The sequence below is a fragment of the Glarea lozoyensis genome (assembly GCF_000409485.1).
Source record: "Glarea lozoyensis ATCC 20868 chromosome Unknown GLAREA6, whole genome shotgun sequence".
In the NCBI taxonomy this organism is placed as follows: Eukaryota; Fungi; Ascomycota; class Leotiomycetes; order Helotiales; family Helotiaceae; genus Glarea; species Glarea lozoyensis.
The window spans coordinates 1,015,817-1,040,645 of record NW_007361001.1 but is presented as its reverse complement, the minus strand read 5'-3'; the positions used below and the strand labels follow the sequence as shown (position 1 = coordinate 1,040,645).

Sequence of the window (24,829 nt, the reverse complement as noted above, 5' to 3'; positions counted from 1 at the left end):
TACTGTCAGCAGCGCTATGAGCCGTGTTGTTGCAAGTTGAAAGAGGCAAGAATGAGTTGGTTTGATATTGATGAGCGTCAAAAATAGACAGAATCGTCTGGATATTGGTGTTGTGAGAGGAGACTGTCAGGCAGCTGTAAGGCGAGGCAGTCATGAGATACTGTTCATCTGAGAACTTATTTCCACGTGCAAATGGTTTTGAAGAGTTCGATGTTTATGGCAAGTCTAAGAGCGTTGCCTTGATATCAACCGTGGTACCGGGACCTAGCGCTGAGATAGTCGTGTCTTTCAAAGAAATGAAACATGCAAGGACTAAGGGGATATTCTGTATTTAGCTTGATCAAGAAATGTGTCCTTCAGCTACTCATTCCAGAAACTATTGAACCCTGAAGGTGATCATGCCCGAGTCCAAAAGAGTGAAATTGGTTGTTAGTTACCAGATTCGAGAATTTCCTGGATGTAATCATTCGTGGGCAGGCATTCGTGTAAGGCTGCAGAAAGCACGTAACCAGAATCTATAGTTAAATGATTATACGGTGCGTGGGTTGTGATTGGATGTTGTGAGATCAAAGTATGGATGTGTGTCATACTTATTCCCGTTGGGAAATATTGCCAACACGAAAGTTTGGTATGATCAGAAGTTTCATGTTGGAAAGCAAGGATTGCGTGACCAATCGCGGTTTCTTCGTTTTGTAACTTCATGCTGTGGAACCTGTCATCTGCGGGTAGTCTCTCGGATCGAAGCAGTAGATTGAAAGGGCAAACGCTTCCTTGGTCCATGGAAGGGTTGAGTATCCGCGATTGATGGGTACTTCAGATCATGTACGAAAGGTACAAAGTGAATGGTCTCTTAGAGGGAAAGAGAACGGGTGACGGAGCCGGATATCTTCAGCATTGTCTAAGCCACAGCGCATTCCTTCCTCGGCCCGTTGCGGATTGAAGCTTGAGTAGTTGAGTTTGACGTGTTCATGAAGAAAGAAGGGATGATGTGGCTGGCTGCCAGCGGTTGTCGGTAGAAAAGCGGGGCTCTCGCTTGTTTTGCCCTGCTAGCGCTCTAATCTGCAGAGGCGCAGGGACTCGTGGGTCTAAAGCAGCACCTTTTTCGCTACATTCTTGCGCGGATTCGGCATGTATCGTTGCCGTTCTGCTAGTCACGAGCTAGCAGCCCCGCTTTTCGAAATAACCGCGTCGTGTCGTTCCAAAAATATCGCGGCTCGCCCTCCTTCCTCACCATTGGCATTCGACATGATCCACTATCGCGGTACAGGATCATAAACCATATCTTTATGGTTCATTAACCGTGTTTTTAGCGCTCACCCGGCCTACTGTAACCCACTTAAAGATTCTACACGGTGAGAGCGGATCTATTATCATTGGCTAACGACATACGCGTGATGCAGGGTTGCCCCTATCGTCATCATGGATTGATGACCTGGCCAGACCAGCGATATCGAAATACTTTGAGGTGCTATGTCGAATGCTTCAGCTTGGTTCGGATATCTCAATTCGTTCAGTCTCTCAGACAACATGTGCTGCTGCGACTAAAAATACTAGTCAGCTTCTCGCTAGGCTTGCCTTGTTTACTATTCACCCAATGAACCGGCTCTCTTCCCATCCGTACCCATGGATCTATGTGATTCATAGAAGGTAATTCATTCCATACGCACTGTATGGTCTATTCGAGCCGGCTCTCCAGTACGTGGGCGGTGCAACTGCATTCTTCGATTCTATTAACATCATTTCAACAAGTGAATCTACCATGGTCATTTTGTATAAAGGGTTTGGCTATCCAGTTCTAAGTTTTATTTCTCCATCCCATCAACATCATCCTCTTCTACTACAACCTTCTTACCATTATCTGGCTTTGCTCTTTGTTTGCAATCAGAACTTTAATTACAGAATACAGATAGATCTCTCTGTCCTTCTTTACATCTTCATTCAACCTTACATATTCTTGACACTCTATTTCAAGACATTTCACTACATCAACAATGGCTCGTCTCTCTATCTTTCTCGCCACTCTCATCTTGTCCTTCACACTCGCCGCACCTGTTCCAGTAGCGGATCCATCCGGTGGACTTGGACTTGGTGGAAAACCGACTTTCTCATCTGGTCTCGGCATCAAAGGAGGTCACAAACGTGACGTTGAAGTAGACCTCAGCGAAAGAGCTCCTTCTGGAGGCCTCGGACTCGGTGGAAAACCTACCTTCTCGTCTGGTCTCGGCATTAAAGGTGGACACAAACGTGATGAGTCCGACCTGAGCGAGAGAGACCCGTCAGGCGGTCTTGGACTAGGAGGAAAACCCACCTTCTCATCCGGCCTTGGTATCAAAGGCGGACACAAACGCGACACTGAGGATTCGGACATCATCGAAAGAGCACCATCTGGTGGACTTGGACTGGGCGGAAAGCCAACCTTCTCCTCTGGTCTCGGCATCAAGGGCGGTCACAAACGTGATGAAGATACTGAATCTGAGATCGCCGAGAGAGCTCCTTCAGGTGGACTCGGACTCGGTGGAAAGCCAACTTTCTCATCCGGCCTCGGTATCAAAGGTGGACACAAACGCGATGCTGAAGAAGCCGACATCCTGGAGAGAACCCCGTCCGGTGGCCTTGGACTTGGTGGAAAAGCAACCTTTGGATCTGGCATTGGAATTAAGGGTGGCCACAAACGCGAAGCCGAGGCCGTTGCACCTATCTTCGTCTAGAGTTGCTTTGGACAAGCCATCTTCTTACTTCAAACACGATGAAGAATGGGGCTGTGCTGTGAGCCGGGTTGACTTATGATTGTGATTTTCACTTCTTTTGTATGGATTTCTTTGGGATGGATTCATTTGAATGGGGCTTTTTGTACAATTTCTTTCTCTTCTTCTGCTGGCGAGTCATAGGGTTACATGGTATTTGGATTAGGACGGGGTTTAGGAACTTTACTGGACATGATATTGTCTTACTCTTATTAGTACAGGTTGATTCAGGATGAAATGAGTAGGATTTCAACTTTTCAACACTCATAATTCTCGCATTTCTTGATGATAGACTATTAAAATGCAAGCGCAACTGTGATGTCCGAAAGTGAGGGTATTAGCATCGGAGTATGAGCAGTAGAAATCTTCGTAATCTGGCCTAAACATTAGACACTCACATCTAGATATAAATGTTCTAAGCCTACTTAACACAACCACTCTAGACGTTCTCGCAGGGTCATTATTCCCTACTTCGGCACCCTTTAGCGCGACAAGATTGTTATACTTAGCGATGTATACATATTCAGTTAAGTTTAATAGCCCAGAATAGAACGGCAATTAATTGCCTTTGTCGATATCAGTAAGTGATGTGCCTTCTGACTGATACTTGCAAACTACTAGATTTTGAGGCATGTGTGATTTAGAGGATGAGTGGTGATAACTCTAACCATCATCCCCACAAGCAAAAACACCCAAGAGCGACACAGCCCTTTGATATCTCTCTAACCACAACGAAAATGATGTTTCTGCTTCATATATAAGGCCCCCGTTTATCATATTCATCAATTTTTGTTATTGAGCACGTGCATATGATTGTTTATTGCTTTGGGAGATGAGCAATCAAAGGACATTTTATCAAGCCGTTATATCCCCAGTATTCGAATGCTTCACGAAAGAATTGTTTTGATGATTGTTCTTCTCGAAAAGTGGTATGAACTCAGTTCTTGAGATTCTGCTGTGTACTTGCATCATGTTGGCGTCACCCAATCAACGAACGTACCCCCAGACAATGAGAGCGATTAATCTGTTATATTGTGACCCATTGTAGTACTTTTCATAAATAAATTGTCTATCTTTCTAGAGTTTTCTTCATCTGTTGCGCGTATGGTTTAGATTAGTAAAACATTTAATTATATCAAGAAGGATTGTTATCAAACGCTGAACAAATGCGAGATCTCTTACCATGATAGTTCATATAACTAAGTTTTGGTTACCAAAAAATGGACCACGTTTCAAATCACTTGCCATTTCTTCAATCGACAAATTATATGTAACACTTGTCCAATCCATTATGATTAACGAATAGGCCAGCGAAATCATCATCTCAAACTTGAACTTGTGAAAATCTGGATGTAAATCGTAACGCCACATTGCGATGGCTTTTGTATACATCTTAACAGGGAGATAAGCAGCAGATGGGTTTTATCGTAAAGATACGCTATATTATTACATTGTATCATATGTGTCGGCGATAAGCGCTAGAACCGATATACTTCAATGTTTGAGGCCTTTCACGATTTGAGTTCAAAAACCCCGAAATATAGTGCACTATGATCAGTAATTAAGTGTTTAATAAAGGTAGAAGTTGACTGACCCAAATCCAAAGGTAATGGTGAAGCTCCGAAGTAATTTTATGAAAACACCAAAACAAATCGTGAAAAGCGTGACCCTAACGAAATGAACGTTTAATCCATTAACCTTAATACATTAATACATTAAGAAATAGGACGGCGATAAACCGATCGTGGCATCTAATCAGTTAATTAGTGGAATGTAGAGTATTTCGTATCAGTCATGGCTATGCAAGGCGGACATGAGCATCCGAGAAGGATTTAGCAACAAAGGCCACATAGATTTGATACACTTGGAAGATCTAAGGTCTCGAGAAACGATTTGATGTTTTTAATGCCATATGAATGTCGAGCAAAAAATCACACACACGCTGTTGCTCGCTGACTATAGATGGAGTCTGAAGGTACATAAGTGTCACGGCTTTTCAATTTGAGAACTCTTCACAAAAAGTCGACATCTGTTTGCGCCTCAAATTTTTTCTAGACCAAAGGTCAGAAACATTGAAATACAGGTATATTTTGCTCCGCAAGTATTGAAACATTTCATTCTGTCAACAATGCTGAAAGTTGTAACAGAGGCAGACTCAGGCAGGCCCATAACGCCGAAAAATGTTGAATCACGTCGGTGAAGTCGAGCTTTGATATCGATTTATCCGGATGAAACCTGTTCTGATTCAACAGGGGAATAACGCGGGAAGGGCTGAAGCCAAGGGAGATCCTTTGGAGATCACCGCAGAAGGAGCGCTGCGTTTTCGCTAAGCGAGAATCCCTTATTTATGGGACTTCATCTTTAGGGGTCAAATTTGTTGTTCAACGCTTCGAATTGTTGATGTTTGAGAATTCGAGACCCTCCAACAAAATGAAAAATGACGGCCAGGACTTTGACATTTTTGGAGGCGATGGTGTCGACAAAAGACGTCTCCCCTCTGGGGCTCTGTTGTCTGGGTGGGTGGCTGAAGCCTGTTGGTATTCCCTCATGCGCGGCGCATGGCTTACACAAGCAACGGCAAAACACGACTTTTTCTTTCCTCCTGTTGTTATTGAGCCTCTTTTCTTTGGAAAGTTTGGAGGGGAAATTCACTCTTCTTGTATCGATAAGAGATATTTCACGCTTTGTCATTAATCGATGCACGACTTCCCGAAATAAATACTACCACAGATGACATGCATATCGGCTTACGCAACATCAAGCGAGTTGGGACCAAAATACTTCGTTTCATCATCCCACATCAGCGGTAGGATTCTGGGTGGAGTTTCAACCGCGGGGTTTTGTTACCAGTCGTTGGTGTCTGCGTAAGAGGCAATCCAACAGTGAGCCACACCATGACGACCCTTATAACGAGAGGGCCCCTCCTCTGAACTCCTGATCCGTTTCGAAGGGTTTTCACGCCAATGTTAGTTCTAATCAAAAACCAGATGTCGTCCGATACAGTCACCACTACTCACATTTATTCCTATTATCAAAATGCTCGGTTTACCGGAAGTCAAAGGTAGCAGCGGTTCGAGGAGTCTGAGTCCGTTTCGATTGGGACGCTCCAGAGCTCAAGAACGAATTCGTATATATATCGCTGCTTTAATTATCGTCGCTCTTTGGTACACATATTTCCTGCGTTTACGATATATGAACGAGCTTGCAACAATATCGCAAACTGAGTCGGCGGAGCCTTGCGACTTTTTACCACGCGATGCGGCACAAAATTCGACCCTCGGAGTAGGTATTTCACAATTTTCAGGATTTGTTCTTCACTACTAACAAATTGAAAGTTTCAAAAGATCCTCGCCCTATCCAAGAGTCCAAGTTGGAGAAGTCGTGGTTTAATAGCAGCAGCAACTCTTACTGGTCTGGACATCGAGATTCCTAAACAACCATTCATCACACCAGAGCTCATTGAAGCGTTCAGTAAAATCGGAGGACCAGAAGTGAATGGTCATCCAAAAACAGGATCAGCTCACGCGTGGCTTGCTCATCTCGATCTATTACGATACGGAGTTTCAAGTAACCTGGATACATTTCTGATCGTAGAAGATGATGTGGACTGGGATATAAATATTAAGAAAACTATGGCTCTTATTTCGGATAATGTTAGGAAATTTCGAGATGTCGGGGGAGAGGATGATAGTCCATATGGGCGTTCATGGGATTTACTATGGCTTGGTCATTGTGGAGAACACACCGATAAAGCCACACCGCGACAGGAATTCGAAGATCCAACAGTTCCAACGATAGACCAATATGTAGGATGGTCAAAAAAGTGGCTCCCAAGTATCTCAGCCGGCCACCGTGCAATCCAGAAGGGCGTAAACCCAGTTTGTACGTTCGGTTACGCGGTAACAGCTCACGGAGCTCAGAAAATCCTCGATTTCGCTGGGAAAGGTGGGAATGAAGCTTTCGATATTCGTTTGCTTGATGGTTGCAAGAACAATCATTTGAATTGTCTCACCGTGCAGCCGGAGATTATGCATCATTATGAGCCACCGAAGGATTTAGGATATACCAGTTTAGTTAAAGAGGAAGACGGAAAGGGCAGTTCTGTGGATGAAGAAAAGTTTGAGACTGTCATGGGAGGGACGGAAAATATTATAGATAGTGCAAGGTGTATGGCGCTCTTTGAAAGTTCTTGTATGAAACAACGTCGATAGATATGAAGCTGAAAGAAAATTAGATAGCGATCTGTTTACATTTACTGAGAGTCATTATGAATTCAAGGCTCTGTCAAAAAACAGTTGTAAATACCTATAGTGAGACTTTATCAACTTGATTTGCGAGGATCTTAAACCAAAAACACTCAATTGACCAGTTTTGCTAGTGATTTCTGTGCATTCTCTGTGGGTTTCCCAAATCCAGCGGTGAAAATCATATACTATACTGTTTTAGATTTATATACAAAACTCCCACTGGACTCCAAACACCATGCACCTCGGATCAGAGGGCTTTTGATAGTCGGAGCGAATGATCTTTTTTCCAAAATTAAATCTCTCACAAATCTTGCAAGCTCTTTACCAAAGCACGTATTATGCAACAAGAACTAATCCCAAATCCAGCTTTTGCATGCGTCCTGTATTTTTTTGTTATACATGAAGCAGGATCATTTCGAAACACAAAAATATAACCCGGCCGTCACCTAATAAATGTACCAAGTACTAATAACTATTATACGCTGCTCAAGTACCGAAATCATTGATATCGAGTCCCTAGACGCTGCGTGTCGTTTTCAGCCCCCATTCGTACTTTAGAGCATGTAACTCTATCGTTGGTGTACTAGTACTCCCCCCCCCCCCCCCCCCCCCAATTAAAGGTTATACGGCGGGCTCGTAATCTGACTGGCCCATAGGTCGTGGAATTATGGAACTTACACTAAATTTTCATCTTTGCCACATCAACTGCGCGTAAGTCTCCCTCGATCTGAAAAATTATACCCGTCCGTCAAGTTCTACTTTGCCCACTAAATAACCTCTATTCAGGGGGGAATAGTATAAGATTTAGTTTTAGACCATTAGATGATTGAGCAAATTAGAGGTACACACATCTGCGTCACACAGAGAGTATTTGAGGCTTCAATACCTAGATTTTGTTGCTAAATATGATTTCGGGATGAACTTGGCATTAACTCATCCATATATATACTATGATTACGGTTTGATCACCATGTACAAAACACTATTCAGAGGTACGTACTTTAGGGTACGAATAGGGGCTGGAAGGGATATGCCCTAGCGTACCAAAATAAATAATCGAAAATGAAACGCTGGTATTTACCATACATGAATCCGATCTAATTGGGGTATCATTTAGAAGTTTAAAAGACAAAAATGGTGAATGTATGATGAAATAATTGACGCAGTGACCATGACGCCGCCCGGCGGTATCTGCGGAGGGAAAGGGAGAATATTACTATTGCGTAATTAAAATCAGCGCTTAGATGATAGATTTGTGCAGATAGCGCTTTCAAAAGAGAAATTTATCCCAATTCATATCTTCAAGGCCCCATATGAAACTCACTCCATTATTGGGAAGTCGTTTGACAGCTATTATAGTTGATGCAACAAAGCTTTGATGAAGGTGCTGGGTCGAAATGCTTTCAATGCTTTTTTTCTTTTTCTTTTTGGGGGTTGTCAGTAATGAGTGCGTCGTGATGGTGGATGGCTTCAATCAACACAAGGATTTGCCATCGCTTGATTCGGTGTCTGACTGGTAGTCTCCATCGACATCAGGATCGATCGCTCCGAGAAGAATTTTCCAGAGGTTCGAATTGGATGGAGAGTGATCCACGATATCGCTGTGTGAGGTTAGGATATAGAAGTAAATGGTGGTGAGTAGACTCACAGTTTGAGCCCCAGGTTTCTGTCTAACTTATCGAGGCGATCAAGGCATTCTGGATCACGGCCAAAGCTGATAAACTGGATTCCAACCTGATGCCTTGACGCTCCTACATGAACAAGAGAGTCTACCATCGTTTTGATCGAATGTTCTGGATTTGAGTCATGAGTCCACATCGCGTTCGTGAATACATAAACACTGAGGGGTTTGATCTCTTTATTGGCAGCGTCCGACGAGTTATGATTACGAAGAACGTATTTGTTTCGGAGATCCATACTGTACCGTCCTAAAATATGGTCCAGTCGAAGGCTCATATCGCTTTGACCCTCCAGGTGCGCCTTGCGCTGGGTAACAATATCGACAAGTTTGGTGGTATCTTGGTCGTTGAACGTCTGATCAGACATTGTAAAGAAAAGGTCGAGACCATCGTTATCAGTGCCTTTTACCATATACGTGAGAATTCCAAACAATTGACACATTTCGTCCCAATGAGGCCTCATATGTATTGAGTCATCGACAACAAATACCTGGCATTAGGGTCAGTGGTGACGAAATTTGAACTGCAAATTCAAGTCTTACATGATCTCTGGCTTGGCACTTGTAGAAGAGCCATTCTCCTGGTAGCTTGGCTTTGCGTTCAGCTTTGTTGAATATGTTCAGAAGTTTGTTCCCTCTCTTTCGTTCCGTTCTCCACTGTATTGCCACGCTCAGTGATAGATGTGGAAGCTTGTCGTACTGGCGTCGTCGTTTGAGCTGTTTTGAATTTTCGATTGCAGACACCCTCGATTTCGACTGATTTGTAGACTCTACCGTCGATCCGCGGCTCATGCTTGTTAGACGAGAGATCGGATCAGAGTATGAGCCTGACGAAGTTGTGGCTGTTGAGGCTCTGGGATAGTTAGAATCTTGCGGATATTCGCGATTCCCATAGTTGTCATATAAGCTTTCCATACTGTTTAGTGGCTTGTCAAAATTCCGAATAGTTGTAAAGAAAGAGGCCCGTTGACTTGGCCCGGCTGAAAAATCTGGCTGTATTCCCGAAACTTGTTTCCAATTTCCTCCTTCCGCGTCGCTATAGGAGCTGGCCGTACTCCTCCTGTTCGCTCGTTGCGTGAGTTTATCGAAGCGGCCCCAGAGTTGACGAGCTGTCAATCGCGAGCCAGACACGCCTAACATGTCGCTATCAATAATACTGACAACCTGAGATGTAACATAATCTGAATAGCGGATAGTCCTCGGCAGTTCACTATGAAATTGCAACACTGTCTCCGAAACACTTTCGCCATCGTGAAAACACTCCCCGAGACAATTATTGTCCGATAGAGAGTTATTAGCAGCCCTTCTCGCCTGGCGGTATTCAACAAGTCCGTCATGAGACTTACTTATCCAAACGGCAGCCTCACTAAATACACAACCCAATGACCAAATGTCAACGTCTTGCTTCGCTTGAAGAGCGCTATAACCCCAGTGGCCATCAGATCGCAGGCATTCGGGTGCTGCTATATCTTTGTATTAGTAGCTGTACATAAACCAAGGATCAGTAGCCTACCATAGGTCTGACCATTGAAAGATGTGTTTTCAGTCGCAGCAGCGTCACCTTCTATAGTCTTGTTGAAATGGCTCAACCCCAGATCCGCTAGTTTGAACGCAACGTCATGAGGGGATGATGATCCAAGGCTTATAACCAGGATGTTTGCTGGTTTCACATCTCGGTGGCAGCTACGCAGGTTAGCCGACTGGGCATTTGAAGATTGTTGGAAGATCTGACCCATTCAATATTTCCACTTCACCTTTCGAATATAGCCCAGTCATATGGATACATTCTAGAGCCTTAAGGATTCCAAACAAGGAAGTCCAGAAATTGATAATGTCATTAGACTTCCATGGTGGACTTGTACGCTGAAAGTAGTTCTCCAACGAACCCTGGTCTGCGTATTCTAATATAACATTATACGTGCCTTTATGAATGTAGCTACCGTAGAAGGCTATCAGATGAGGATTGTATGGTCTTTCCCATTCGAGTCTTCGAAAGGCATCAACCTCAGTCTCATAGTACGACTGTGCGTCTGGTGAATGATAGGTTTTGAGAGCATACACGTTCGCGTTGGACCTTCTGCGGTGCTGATGGAAGATTTGCATTAGCTAGGTACGGCAAATATTGTCGGGAGTGACTTTACCGTGTCTGATATACGACTGCCCAGAAGCTTGTCGTATGAGCTATGTAGCTTAATGATTGATATTGTAGCACTGCCGCCGCGTGCCACCTGTCTTTTCTCGATTATCGGCAAATTTATTCTATCGGGGAAGACCTTTTTCATGTTCTTCATGAAATCTGGCACACAGAACCTCCATTGTGCTTCGCAGAACCTCCTGTAGAAATCATCATCACCTTGACTCAAAGGAAACTTATAGAGAAGAAGTTCAGGATCAAATTCGGAGTCGTCGTGGATTGCATGGTCAACGAAATGCTGGATATAATGACCCTCTCCTATCTGCAGAAGTATACAGAATACCGCTACATAGTTGGACAAAAGCTCCGCAGGATCGGGACCACCGTCGTCTTCGAAGAGTACATCCAATATTTCAACGAGTCTTTTGCCGTCGTTCTTTTCAAGTTCCGACCTCACTGCAGAAAGCGATACAGACCTGCAGACAATCCCTTGTTCAAGATCATCAATGGCCAGACTTTCATTCGCACTTAACCACCTCAAGAAGTCATCGATGGGATGCCGCCCATAATCTCGGACCCAGCGAGATGTCGTTGATTGATTTTTGCTTCCAGCTCCACTGCTAGGCGTGGCTATACTATTAGTTGCTGTGGGCCGAGGGGTACTATTGCGTGGCCAAAGAGGTTCTCGGTCATTTGACTGTCTGCGTACCGGCGGGATTTCTCGTTGTGTTCTCGTGGCGACTGTACCCATTGGCGTTGGTAGCTTCGTGCTAAGAGACGCCAGTTTTCTTGTATTCATGATTTCCTTAACCCTAGCGGCAGGGCCCTCGTTGGTGTGGAGGCTAATAACAATCTGAAGAGATTCTGAAAGATCACACAATGCCTCAACACAACGTGTGAATTCATCTAGCAGTTCACTGGAATTATTGAGCTTAACCAACTAAGCGTAAACGCTGTCTTCAACCTACAGGTGGGTGTCTTCCAATGTCGTCTTAGTGACAGTCTCCTTTTCCACCTTCCCTTCAACAATGAGCTCTCTTGGTAAGTGATAGATAAACCTCGTCAGGCTTGATTGAACAGCTTCGAGATTAACTCTAATAGCTGCAGCCTCTTTCACATAGTCGTGCTGAAGCCATCGCAGCGTCCCGGATGGTATATTCAGCTCAACCCCCCAGATGCGAAATTGAACAACCATATCGTCGATCCGACACGCTTCGTCGTCTGCCCATTTATACTTTGAGTCGAGTAGCCCTTCTATGTCCGATAATGCCGCCGCATACAGCCGCTCCAAGTCGTCACCCTGGGATTCGTGGCGAGAATCAAGGCCACCGCTGGGATCCGTTGGGGGGGCCTCGGTGGAGGCATCTGAAGATTGCATGAATTCAGCGGGTGGGATTTGCGTTCAGACGAATTTATGATGCCGTAGCTATTGATGAAGCAGCCCTGTAGGTTCGAGCGGGGTTGAGGTATAAATCGCAGTTTAAGCGCGCGTGGCGCCGAGCTGAGACGAGATGTCAGTGAGAATGATACAACGATCCGACAATTCATTGAGAGTTGAGATGTTTTCGAATTGAACACTAGCTTCTACTTACCCTTGAAGCTCGACCCAACATGGTGTTCGATCCGCTGTCCGTCATCGGCTATGTTGGCACAGCGGCTGGACTTGTCGGCTTCCTGGTCTCAACCGTCACCAGAATAGAGCAATATCAACGTGACTTTCGAGATGCAGCATTTAAATTGAACTGGTACGAGGACAGGCTAACATCGGTTGAGGGTGAAATGACCGCTTGGGGGCGGCTATGGTGTGGCGGCTACTCGGAGGATGACTATCAGTCTTTTTGGGGTCGAAAGGGTTTCGATTCTGTGCAGCGAAAAATGACTCTAATCCAGCATGAAGTCAATGGGATTGGCTTGCTCCTGTATGGCCAAGTATTGGCGAATGAGGACGGGCAGGTTAGCGGTATTGTAGATCGGGACTGGGAGCACTGGAAGTTGCAGCTACAGAAACTGCGCAGCGTGGATCTCATCTCACGCATTTTCTTTGCATCGTTCAGAGGAGCAAATCTGAAAGAACGAACGTCAGAATTAGAGAAAATGGTCAGTAATCTGAAAAGCGACACTCAGAGACTGCTCTTTGAGATCCAGTTCCGGCCGACGACGAATCCGACGGTGGACGACGACGTGTTGCAACGAGTGTTAGACCGCAAGGCTTGGGTGGATGAGCACAAATTAATCCTAACGAAGCTATTCAATCTCTCAAGACAGTGGGGGAAGTGGTCCTTGGTGCTTCGACCCCCGGACGAGCAGGGGGAGCCATCATCGATTGACGGTGGCAATGGTATCAAAATCGAGTTCGACGCCCTGTCTGCCGTAATAGACGGTCAAAACACGAGAGACTTGGGCATTGTCGATTTTCATCCATCCCAATTTTTAAGGACCAATCCAACCATTAATCAATGGTATTCTGATGAGGCACGGGACGCCAATCGTCGAGTACCGACCAGAGAAGACTATCTCGTCGCCCGCTTCACCATAACCCGTGGACGCCGTGAAACTGGATATAGGCAACAACTTGCGAGGGCTGCCATCGGTCTTGTGAATTGGACCATGCTCTTGTGGAATACGCCGTGGACAGACGGCATATGCAGCTGCCAGCTCAGGTTCGTTACTTTCAGGCGTAAGGAGATTAATATTACTGTAGCAACATTTGCAGCTGCAAATACTTGCGAGAAAACAAGACGACCTCACATCATGGATAAATCCTTGCTGATGGGTATTTCCCTTGCCGAACTTGCAATCATGCAGTCCGTCACCGTGAATCTCTGCATTGGGGAAGCAACCAATTTTTCTGTTGGTGGGAAGACCATCACGGAGAAAGAACTGCTTGATTATGTCAAGACGAGAAACGGCCCAGGGTATCGCAGCGCAGTGTGGTATTGCTTTGAGTATAGTAGGAAGCTGGAGCGGGGGGAGGGATTCCGACCTCACGATATTCTCGTGTTCAAGGAAAATGTGATTAAACGGTATGATGACGTTCTGTAACTAAGACTTATGGTACACAATAATGATACCAATAGGCTCGAAACATATTTGCAGTGTTGCTGAACTGCTGAAACTTGACTTGTTCAGAGGCAAGGGCGGATTTAAGAGGTTTTGTATCGACGCCCAACCACAGTAGTCACTCTAACTTACATTCCCTGCATCTCTCCCCACTATGGAGTCTATGTGGTGAGGGTAATGCGGAACTCGCCGGATCAGTGAGATTGCCGAATCACACACTTATAAGTTGGCAATTATGAAGCTTTGGTGGGTGTCTTATGTAAACCTAGGTGACCTGCAAGTAGAATTACGAGGCCACCGTATGATCTTTAATAAGAATAGAATACCAGATAAGCAAAACCGCAGCGTAAGGTACAGCACTTACCGGGTGTTCAATTCCAATGCAAATACCATAAGCTGGGGGGCTATGTGTGAGCTATCTCGGTGATTATCTGATGTGCAAAAACAGAGTAAATATAGCAGTTCGTTGCTGCCCGATTTCGAAGAGTGTATGACATAATCGGTGTCATAGTTCTGGAAATGAAATCTCGAAAGTGCGGATGATCCCATCATATCCCCTCGTTTCAGAGGCATCGACCAGTCAAAGAAAATGAAAGAGGTTACCAACCCAGTAATATGCTAATACCACTTTTCGCAATATTCATACTCTCTGTAGATGATTGCGATTTTCAAGTGTGATATTCTAGTGCTCGAATACCCAAGTGATTCGCTGAGGAAAGTTGACTGGCAACTACAGGACTGATTTTTGGCATCTCGCTTAAATGTAAAAAAAAGATAAAAGTTACCTGAAACCCTTTTATTATTTACTCATTTTGTTGTTTTAGAGATAAAGAACTGTACCGTTACGTCTTGTTTTATTAGACCAAGAGTTTCTACTGAAGAAGGAAATTAGGAGATCTTCATCTAATATCATTCTAATTGAAGAATGGTGTGCCGTCAACCTTGTGGCACAGTAGTCAGTCTTCTTTTAATTACATGTATATTCCAAGATAAAGTAGACTTACTTTGCTGTTACGAACATATGTATAAGTTACGTTGACTCTTATATTCGGGAAATTCCGAGTTTTTTCCTCGCTTCGCTCGAATGAATTCAGAAAGGCATCTATGTGAGCGGCTAATTTCACATATGGCTTTCAACACTCATAAAATAGCTAGATTAGACGAGCAAATGCCATATGTTGTGCAGTGTTGTAAGACTTTGGTTTTTGACTAATGAGTTTTCTATGAATTGGTTATCGAAAGGACCGTGAACACTAAATCAGTGACTAGAAAGACAGCTTTTGACCTTTTTGTAGGTTATTAGACTAATTTGAACTACCACTCATCAGCATCTTACTCTTAAATTGCTCAAATCATCCGTAACTGCTTGAAACTTCACTCATAACCCATGTTTTTAGATAGATTACACTCAAGAATTTCAAGAAACATGAGAGCTATTCATGACTCAAATAGCTTTGAATTAGTATAAAAAGCTCGTTTTCTGCATCTTGTACTTCATCCAACAACATCACTACCAAGATAGCTAAAATACCATTTCTCCCAACTCAAAAATAGACTTTGAAAGTTCCAAAACTTAAATAATACCTTCAATACATACAATAAAGCAGCAAATAAGCATAATACACCATAGACATCATGAAGAAAGCAGGTTCTTCCTCCAAAGCATCCAAGAAAGTAACGTGGGCACCGAACTACGTAACCTTCAAACAAAGAGAGCAAAGTCGTTCTCCATCACCACCAGCACAAAAACTCCCCATCCTTGGAGATCTCCTCAGCTGGCTCACCTACACGCAACCAGAACCAGAGACTGGACTTAAGAAAGAAAAAGGAAGCGTCACTCTCATGTGGCTCATCGGCGAGCTACGACCTGAAAATGCGGACATACCACCACAATTTAGTTTCCGTTTCGAAACGGATGAGAGTCTCACTGTTATTATCATAGGTGGACAATTCGAGAAAGTATGTCCACGTTCTCGAATCGAGTTCAAGAAAGTGCCTGAACCTGGCGAAGACGGACTGGCTCGTTACGAACTTGAGGATGCGGAGGTGAATACCGAAATGTCTGATGTGGTGTTGAGGTTTCCTCGTGAGGCTAGGGCTTTAAAGGGGGCCAATCAACTTGTTTCGAATCCGATAGTTGAGCTGACGGTCTTTGTTGATCCGGAATATCCCGATGATCCGAAAAAGTGGTATATTTCGGGTGAGCTGGTAGCTTGTGATAATGCCCCGCTTGAGGATGGGATGAGGACGGACTCGGTGCATAAGATTTTCAAGATTGACCAGCTTGTTGATGCGCGTCTTGAGAGGAGTTTTAAGCGACTTTCGAGATCTTGAAGGGGCTATATTTGGTAGACGGACGGTCACGGATCAATGGTTCTTGAAAATACATTTCTTTTCTTCATATAATATTGGTCAGCTTGAGCGTTGGAGAGAAGCACATTCATCTGGTTATATGGTATTGGTCAGGTTAGACGCTGGAGGAGAACACATTTCTTTTGTTGATATACTATTGGTTAGGTTAGACGCTGGAGGAGAACACATTTCTTTTGTTAACATACTATTGAATAGAACAGGCGTCTGAGGAAAATATTGATATTGAGCGACTGGGACTTTTTAAAGTTGAAGCTGTTCGGAGGATTTTGGCAGGTGTATTGGATGGAGGAATCTTTCCGAATTATAGATTCAAGGTATTAGATATAGACAGTTCCAGATAGAACAATGATAGACTCTCGTTGAGCTTACAAATCGAGCCACCTATCGTGTGGTCGTTGAAAGGTATTAACTGACAACAAAAGATCGTTCTACTAAGTCCACAAGAGATTTCTCAATTGTTAGTGAGTAGTTCTCAACACACGTACTAAAACTTTCAATATCTTCCTAAATACCAATGCGATCGAGAACCTAGGAGGGAGGTGACTGAACTCGAGCTGAGGGCAAACAGAATGTCTCGCTTAAATACGATCATGTGACCGTCCTCGAGCCCGAACACTCAAACACCCCTGTAAACTAATTAGTATGATACTTCAAATGATGTGAATCACCTAAAGAATGATCAGTTATGCATTGAGATCCCTGAAATTCTTCCTAATAGACCGTATTACTGCATCAGACTCAAGATCTACTTCAACATAACATGTGTGAAAGTTGTACAGTCACTTAACAATTTGCCAATGAGAACTAACCAGGATGTGTCTATTTCAAGTCTTCTAATGAACATGACTTGGTAAAGTTCCAGAGTCAAATCCAGGAAAGGCATATGCCAATCAAGCACAACTGCAATGAGAAATCTGATTGCCTTGGCACCCCAAAAACGGCAAACGAGGAGCCGTTCAAAACTAACCGATTCGTTCAATCGAATCGTAAAATCCCAACAGCAACCACTAACAACTCTCTGGAACTCAAAACTCAACGAAGATTCTTTCCATTCCCAGCCAATCCAAGAATCCACCCAAGCCTCTGGTTGGAAAATAAGCGAGTCCCAGGGGCAGTGCAACCCCCCAGCACCATCGTCAAGACTTATGTAAAACCCCGTCGTTCCAACTGACTCTGGAACGATCCAGAGTGTTATAAGACCTTTAGAGTTCATACCTGCGTATAATCATCCCCACAATGCCACTTCCTACCGGATTCTTGGGCCCACGTGAGGAGGGTTTCCTTCCAGAAAATCTATTTTTGAAAAACCCACGTTTTGGAAGGACGTCCTTGTGTGATAGACGGTGGAGTGGTCTGGACGTTGCCCTTTAGATTTGAGGAAGGGGATAGTTGGGTTTAGTCCGGGGTAAGTGGGCGATGAGCGAAGATCTCGAATTCTGAAACATGATGGCTTTGGAGAGTCGTGGACGGCGTGGTAATGAGTTTTCTCGTTCACTAACAGTAACGTACACGTGGGTGTTATCTTGCTGATACACATTTGAATAGTTGCATGCTGATATGAAAGACTGCATCACACCAAACAATTTGTAAACAAACCTCGTTGGGTGTCCTGAACCACTTCCCGGCATATATCAAGTTACGGATGAAGCACACAGTATGTACCCCTCTGACGAGTGATTGGTATATGCTATCACATTCAAACGGAGCACGACATCTTTCGTGACTTGGAGGTACGGAATTAACTACGACTGGCCCAGGAATGCAGCAAGTACGGGAGAGTTGCGGCGAAGGAAGCAGAAATCGGATGTCTGGAAGCTAGAGTATGGCGTAGGCGGGAGATTTGCGGCGAGGATTAGCTGCGGGGGATTGGGGGTCCAGATCATCCTATGCAGTGGGATAAGGCAGATGCAGAGTTATCTCAGGAGACGAGAGGTCGGCGAAATTATCTGAAGCACATTAGCAATCAGTTTCTTTGAGAGTTGTTAGAACGTTGTGCTGAGGTGATGATCTTCCAAAAACCAACGTGCTAGTAATCGTGAAATTCCCACCACAAGAGAAGCCACTTCCTACCACGTGAGCCACCCAACACCCTTGAATCCCATGTCTAAAGGGCGGAGAGGACGTCGCAGTAAGAATTGAAATCCCATCAGGGTTGTATCGCTATCCCATTGCTATCCGACGGCCAACTCTCCATGCCTCATCAGCGCATCCGGTCCTCACGAGCAAGTCCCGAGCCCGAGATATTTGCCTTTTACGTACGAAGACACGACGATCGCTGGCGGCATCTGATGTTGGAATCGCACTCATCCAGGAGCAGCAGCTTACGGCACCGGAAGCAAAATGTTTCTGTCATTATGACTGGAAACACTTTCGTGGTGGTTGGTTGGCGTTGTAAGACGCGTCAAATTAGAATGCAGTGCGAAGCGCGCTGGTCTACTACCGCGACCGATTGATGGTGTCTATGGCTGGAATAGCGAGATTAGCGACGCATTGCGATGCGAGCTGAAAGATCTTACTTGTCTCGCGGCTAAGGTGTGTCGGCAAAAGCGTTGTGATTGAAGCGCGGTAAGTGATTGGGGAGATTAGGTGTAAGATTACGAGGTGGTGTGGTAGGGCTGACGGCATGGAGGGAGGGAAAGTGGAGGTTGGAACTAGGAACTCGAAAACACAAACATTGGCGAAGGAAATAAATGAAGAAGCCAGAAAAGAAAAGTAGTTGAAAGATTAGAAATTGAGATTCAATTTTTTGAGGTAACATTATTCGTAAGGTTATGCTAAAAATACCCAAGATGTTGTTCATCATGGGTCTGGTTCGATATGCAATCGTGGTATCAATTTCCTGCACCGGTTCCCAATGCTGCGCAAAAGTACTGGAGAAACAAAAAAGAAAATTTGGCAGAAACTATGCCATGATCGTGTGACAAGGTGTTATTTTACCAACATCAATTGATATTCATATCCACTTTTTTTCGTCCATCTCCATTTTAGTTGGCGCGCCTCGAAGGCCGCCTGTAATGAACGTCCTCTCATTATTTGCCAAATCACCGTCCAGTTCTTGATATTGCTTTGAATCAATTCCTAAGCCGACCTCAACTCTGCCTAGAACGATACTTGGGCTTTGAGGGCCTAATGGTGGTAATGGTTTGCTGCGCATCCTTGCCTCGCTTAGAGAAGAGCTGGAAAGCTTCGGATGCTTGGACATCCTTCGAGACCCTCGACGTGTTGGAGTGGATTTAATGGTAGGTGAGATTTCGGGAGGTGTTCGAGGTGCAAACAACGGCTTGACTGGGGTAATTTGAGAGGGAGACTGTGAGAGACCAGCAGGAGGTGCTGTTAGTTCACGGGGTCGAGTTGGTGTAGACGGTAATGGCTTATTCGGAATGTGTGTTGCTGGCGAGAACGATGTGTAAGACGAAGCTGGTGAACTCGAGTGCACTGGGGCGGACTTCGTAGACGCCGCTTTCTTTGATTCTGATTTTGGTTTTGGAAATTGTGTCACGAGCTTATCAAAAGCAAGGGACTGAGCAGTTTGTGCTGGTGCCGGAGTTGGGGCTGTTGGTTTCTGACGTGTTTGCCTCAATGTTGGTTGTGAAGCTACCGAACGAGGTTGCCTCCGATGACTCCTCTCGCAGTGATCAACCTGAAGTTGGAGGCTGAAATTACGCTCTCTCAATGCTTTAACAGTAGCTTCGGCAGTAATAGCGCGTGTGAGAAGTTTCCTGTTATCTGCTTCAATAGCAGCAATGGTCTGATCAATCACTTTTATTACCGAACGTGACTAGAAATGAATCAGCTTGAGATCAGAAGAGTTGATAGCTGCGGGCTTACTGTGATGGCAGAGCTTTGGAACTCCAGTTGGGGACCAGGGTAAATTGACCTCTTCGAATGAACGGCGATCTGTGAGGTGTCTTCCAGTTCGAAAACCCAGGGTGACGAGTCGACCGATGAGTTGGGAGATATAGCTGAGTCGATATGCTCCATTTCGAAGACAGGGGAGACAGCAGAGCGAGGGGAAGGCATTGTACCCTCTGATGAAGTTTGTTTTTTGTGTCGGATTGTTCCAAAGTCCCATCTCTTGCTTTTGGGCGTCACCGGCATGCCAGGCCCTCCTGATAATATTCCATTACTCTGTTTCTTCAACGGCGATTTACTTGATTTTGAGGCATCTCTCTTCTCTGCTCTGATTCTTTCCTTGATGCTGGGTCCGTCTCGTGAGAATTGACCCGGTTTGAACTGTGTAATAACATGCGGCATAGTGAGACGGTATATCGCAGACTGCTTGTCTTTCGTCTTTTCCTTCGGAGCTCTCGTAGGTTCTTCGATCGGGCAGGACGACATCTTATCGATATATTGATAAGAGCCGTGGAAGGATTGATGCTTGGACCAGGTGTTGTGATAGTTGGAAAGGACCAATGATCCCGGATTTTGACAAGCAATCCAGATGAGGCTATGGTCACTAGGAAGAAAACGTGAAAAGACTTCCTCCAGAATCCAGGAACAGGTACGAAGATCCTCGCCAAAACGAAGGAATGTGAGGGGGGTATATACGAAAAGGTCAGCAGGAAACACTCTTGGGCCGTCCTCGCTCAGGCTGCTAGTTTGTACACCACCTAGTGGCATACGGATGTTTCAATTTACCCCCAGCAGCGGGACTGCATGAGAGCAGCACACCATGAGTGAAAGTCCGTGACGACGACCGGGAGATCCTGTGGATGTGTGGCGGCGGTAACACGGTCAGCCTCAAGCTTACAAGGTATACTCGAGAGACGGCCAACACCCGGTCACGGTCCGGCCATAATCCCCAAAAACCAAAAATATACACATGGTAAGAATAAATGGGCCAACCGCAGCACAACAAACGAAAGGATGGTTCCTGTGAAGGACGAGAGAGAATTCGGGGGGTCAAAACCCACCTCGTGAAAGTGCCATCAAGTCACAAGTAAATAGTTGCGTGTGAAATACTTCGAAGCGCCAGAAATGCCAACAGTGCAACCTGCCATGCGACCATTGTTGAATGCCACCGCATCTGAAGTTCGACTGGGGCGAGAAGCGCAGCCAACCTTGGAACGGTCGTGACATTCGCGTTAAGCGAGAGAACACCAGATGGACTCGAAAGCTACTGGTACCTGAATGGTCTTGCTGAAACCCGAGGCTGCCGTCCTGAACAGCGAACAGGCTGACTGGGCCGGATGCATTCTGTCTTTTCTGTCTTTTCTGTTCGGCTTGGAGGGTGTGTTGGTCTACTTCGACTGACCTGTGTGCTTCGCCCCAAAAGCCATGTAGGCGAAGAGCTTCGGTGACGGACGGCGGTTATGGGTTTGTCGTGTTGGTTGGAAGAAGACTCATATACTTGAAAGAGAAATCTCCACCTTCAATGTGTATGCGAGAGCACCTTTATTAGTATGGCTCACCGGAAGAAGAAAGGAGAACCAAACAGCCGTATCGTCCAGTATTTTGCAGTTGGGGGAGCTTCGTGAAAGAAAGGTCATGCACAAGCTCCAGGAGCAGAAGGAAGTGAGTGTGCTGTTAGGAAGGACGTATAATTGATAGTTGATGCCAAGCTAGTAGACGATATGTGTGTATCAATGCAGATTTTATCGTTGAGTACCCTCTCCCTACAGAGGTGGAAGCGGAAGGATTCGAGGTGAGGTGGAGGGTGGAAGAAGTCTCGACTCTCGAGTCTTGCAGACAATGTAAAGGCGACACTTCGGCGTACGAATAGCACTAATTCCCAGCATTCGCTCTGGTGGCTGCAGCCTGAGGATTCCAAGATGCACATGCTGTGAGCTGCCTCTGGGGTACAGAAGCAGCTTGCATGATGGAATCTTTGCTCTGATCTGCGACCGCGCGTAGCATTGAACTCGAATAGACGAATTTACGCGTCAATTCACTCCTTCCGTATATCCAACACATCTGCGCCCATAAACTCGTCATGGATTCTAAACGGCATGACGAAGACAAACCACGGCGGCGTCGCTCGCGATCTTCCCCATCCAGCTCTGATGAAGAGCGTCGTCGACAGCGACGTAGAAGAGACCGCGAGGCTCCAGCACGAGAGACGAAACCAGGGAGCTCACGCGATGAAAGAAGAAGAGACCGCGACTATTCAAGAGAACGGGGTGATGGCAGAGATAGGAAGCGACGCAGATCTCACAGCCCTGCACAGGAATCGTCTCGCGGGCGAGTAGACAGAACAAGAAAACATCGAGGCACACAGGATCGCTCTCCATCACACCGACAAGAGCGTCGAGATGACCACAGGAACAGGGGGAAGATGGAGAGCAAGACCTCAAGAGAGGGCTCGGCAGCGCAAGTTAGTCGCAAGAGCAACGGACCGCTACCTTCGCAAGCTTCATCATTTCAGCAAAATGTTGATCCCTCAACTGCACTCGTGCCGGCAGGAGATGTACCAGAGAAACAAAAGCCAAATTTTGCACCAACAGGACTACTAGCTGCCGCATCTAATTCTGTTACTCAAGTCGATGGTTCATCAATTGTTCTCAAGTACCATGAACCAGCGGAAGCACGCAAGCCCCCTACAAAAGATGAGTGGAAGCTTTTCGTGTTCAAGGGAGCGGATATTCTGGAAACTATAGAGCTCAGTACTCGTAGCTGTTGGCTAGTGGGAAGGGAAATCACCGTCGTTGATTTACCAGCGGAACATCCCAGCATTAGCAAACAACATGCAGTCATACAATTTCGATATATCGAGAAGACAAACGAGTTTGGTGACAGGACGGGAAGAGTCAGACCATATCTCATTGATCTTGAGTCTGCGAACGGTACTCTGCTCAACAAGGACGAAGTACCACCAAGTCGATATCTAGAGCTACGGGATAAGGACATGATACAATTTGGCCATAGTACCAGAGAGTATGTCTTGATGCTGTCTCCCAAAACATGATCAGGCGTCTTGTATTTCCCTGTTGATGACGCTGTTTCCTTAGCGTTATCTCGTACCACCATTTTGCAGACCGCCACAAGTTTGAATTTGGTCATTTAAGTTTAAGTGACCGAGGCGGTATTCGAGTGCTCAAAACACTTGACCGGGTGCTTGAGCGTCCTGAGATGGTACAGATATTGTTAAGATTTATTTATCACAAGACTACAATTATTTTGACTACCTAGGTACGGCTGTCGTCTGAAGAGGCATCGCACTTAGTTCGTAGTGCTGGATCACAAACTTTCACGCCTTTTGAGTTTCACCGGGGAGAGGTGCTCCCGATGATGTACAGGATCGTGAGTACCAAAACGCTGCTAGAGCTTGGACTAGCTTTCTTTTAAGGCAGTACCTGTGCAGCATGGTCCAACGCAGATTCGTAGATGCGGATTGGCAGTGCTATAAGGCTGGAGACTTCGGCGAAGAGACGATGACGAAGACCACTACCACTGAGTCCTGCATTACTTAGCAGGTCGGGGAAGGCGAAGTATTTAATCTTACAGACAAGTGCCCTTCGCAGAGCCTCAATAAGTCAGCTGAGTGGCAGTAGTGGCTGATAGACCGATGCCTATCCCGTAAATGACGAGGAGAATAGACAGAAGAATATATACCAATCAATACCACGGGCGCCTCATGCCCATGCTCTTCACGCAAACAAATGCCCCTCTTGCCACTCTGAGTCCACTCAACTGCCGGTGACAAGCGTGAGGCTCCCTGCGTTGTCTGGTGTTGGCCCCCAAAGAAGCTTCTCACCGGGTGCTTCTTCTCTTACTGTACTGCTTCTGATACGCTTTGGCGATTCATCAGTCTGACTGCACGTTGGGGCCAATCCTTGTGACTAGATCAAGATGGTGCTCATTAATCAGGAAACGCAGGTACGGTGCGGTATCACATTGGCATTCCACGGATAATTGAGAAGACCCTTCAATAATGTGCCGGGTTGGTCAGTCACAGTTGGAGGTGGAGGCCTGCCAGTTCGCATCGTCCCGTATTTTTGGATCTCGAGGCTAGAGTAGCACTGAATTCAGCGTCTTTCGTCGCCTAGCGCTGCCTTATGACCCCTAATTTGGAAGTTTAACGCCATCCCGCAGCCCCCGAGTGATCCCTGTCGTCACTCCTCCGCACCAACTCGACGCTTAATGTCTGAGACACCAGTAACTTTAACCACTTTGCGCTTTTCTCACACTCTCGCCATCGCGAGTCCTGCCATGAATGCAAGCAGGCAGCACAGCTGACTTCGCCGGGGACGTCATAAATCATCACCAACGGTCGTCTCTGTCTTTCATCTTCAACTATCGGGCACACAAAACCAGCAACACTCCCCCAATAGCTCGAGGATCATGACTGTTCCCGTGGCACATTACCCCAACAACAACCCGTGTGACTAACCGTTTTGCGCGTGCCACAACCATCACCGCTACAATACACCTATACGGTCCTTTCGAGGACGCGCAAGAAACTAAGCCAGATCAACTCGGGCATCGTCGACTCGATCAACGGTTTTCTCTTTCCGCATCTGTGTACCATGAAGACGTTGGTTCGCCGAGCTGCTGTATATAAGAATACAACATAATCTGTTCGAGAGGGCAAATCGGACAGCTCTTGACAGCACATCAACAAGCATGGTAAGTCAACACCAGCACTTTCCACCGT

At 45.6% G+C, this 24,829-nt stretch overlaps 7 protein-coding genes across 7 annotated transcripts; 5 read left to right on the top strand and 2 right to left on the bottom strand.

Moving 5' to 3' along the window:
* Window positions 1–1,991: 1,991 nt before the first annotated feature.
* On the top strand, window positions 1,992–2,708 carry GLAREA_02646 (uncharacterized protein; the record flags this gene model as incomplete). The annotated part of the gene is made up of 1 exon (XM_008087731.1): window positions 1,992–2,708. One exon carries the CDS (start codon window positions 1,992–1,994, stop codon window positions 2,706–2,708), a length of 717 nt encoding a protein of 238 aa, XP_008085922.1.
* Window positions 2,709–5,780: 3,072 nt separating this feature from the next.
* GLAREA_02645 (uncharacterized protein) lies at window positions 5,781–6,955 on the top strand (the record flags this gene model as incomplete). The annotated part of the gene is made up of 2 exons (XM_008087730.1): window positions 5,781–6,026; window positions 6,080–6,955. 2 exons carry the CDS (start codon window positions 5,781–5,783, stop codon window positions 6,953–6,955), a joined length of 1,122 nt encoding a protein of 373 aa, XP_008085921.1.
* Window positions 6,956–8,465: 1,510 nt separating this feature from the next.
* Window positions 8,466–12,181, bottom strand: GLAREA_02644 (Protein kinase-like (PK-like); the record flags this gene model as incomplete). Its single annotated transcript, XM_008087729.1, has 7 exons — window positions 8,466–8,592; window positions 8,640–9,160; window positions 9,213–10,132; window positions 10,183–10,352; window positions 10,402–10,754; window positions 10,811–11,720; window positions 11,772–12,181. 7 exons carry the CDS (start codon window positions 12,179–12,181, stop codon window positions 8,466–8,468), a joined length of 3,411 nt encoding a protein of 1,136 aa, XP_008085920.1.
* Window positions 12,182–12,414: 233 nt separating this feature from the next.
* GLAREA_02643 (uncharacterized protein) lies at window positions 12,415–13,845 on the top strand (the record flags this gene model as incomplete). Its single annotated transcript, XM_008087728.1, has 1 exon — window positions 12,415–13,845. One exon carries the CDS (start codon window positions 12,415–12,417, stop codon window positions 13,843–13,845), a length of 1,431 nt encoding a protein of 476 aa, XP_008085919.1.
* A 1,653-nt stretch (window positions 13,846–15,498) lies between these two features.
* GLAREA_02642 (uncharacterized protein) lies at window positions 15,499–16,197 on the top strand (the record flags this gene model as incomplete). Its single annotated transcript, XM_008087727.1, has 1 exon — window positions 15,499–16,197. The coding sequence occupies one exon, from the start codon at window positions 15,499–15,501 to the stop codon at window positions 16,195–16,197; it is 699 nt and encodes a 232-aa protein (XP_008085918.1).
* Window positions 16,198–19,189: 2,992 nt separating this feature from the next.
* GLAREA_02641 (uncharacterized protein) lies at window positions 19,190–20,574 on the bottom strand (the record flags this gene model as incomplete). Its single annotated transcript, XM_008087726.1, has 2 exons — window positions 19,190–20,014; window positions 20,065–20,574. The coding sequence occupies 2 exons, from the start codon at window positions 20,572–20,574 to the stop codon at window positions 19,190–19,192; spliced, it is 1,335 nt and encodes a 444-aa protein (XP_008085917.1).
* A 1,594-nt stretch (window positions 20,575–22,168) lies between these two features.
* On the top strand, window positions 22,169–23,707 carry GLAREA_02640 (SMAD/FHA; the record flags this gene model as incomplete). The annotated part of the gene is made up of 2 exons (XM_008087725.1): window positions 22,169–23,109; window positions 23,680–23,707. The coding sequence occupies 2 exons, from the start codon at window positions 22,169–22,171 to the stop codon at window positions 23,705–23,707; spliced, it is 969 nt and encodes a 322-aa protein (XP_008085916.1).
* Between the last annotated feature and the right edge of the window lie 1,122 nt (window positions 23,708–24,829).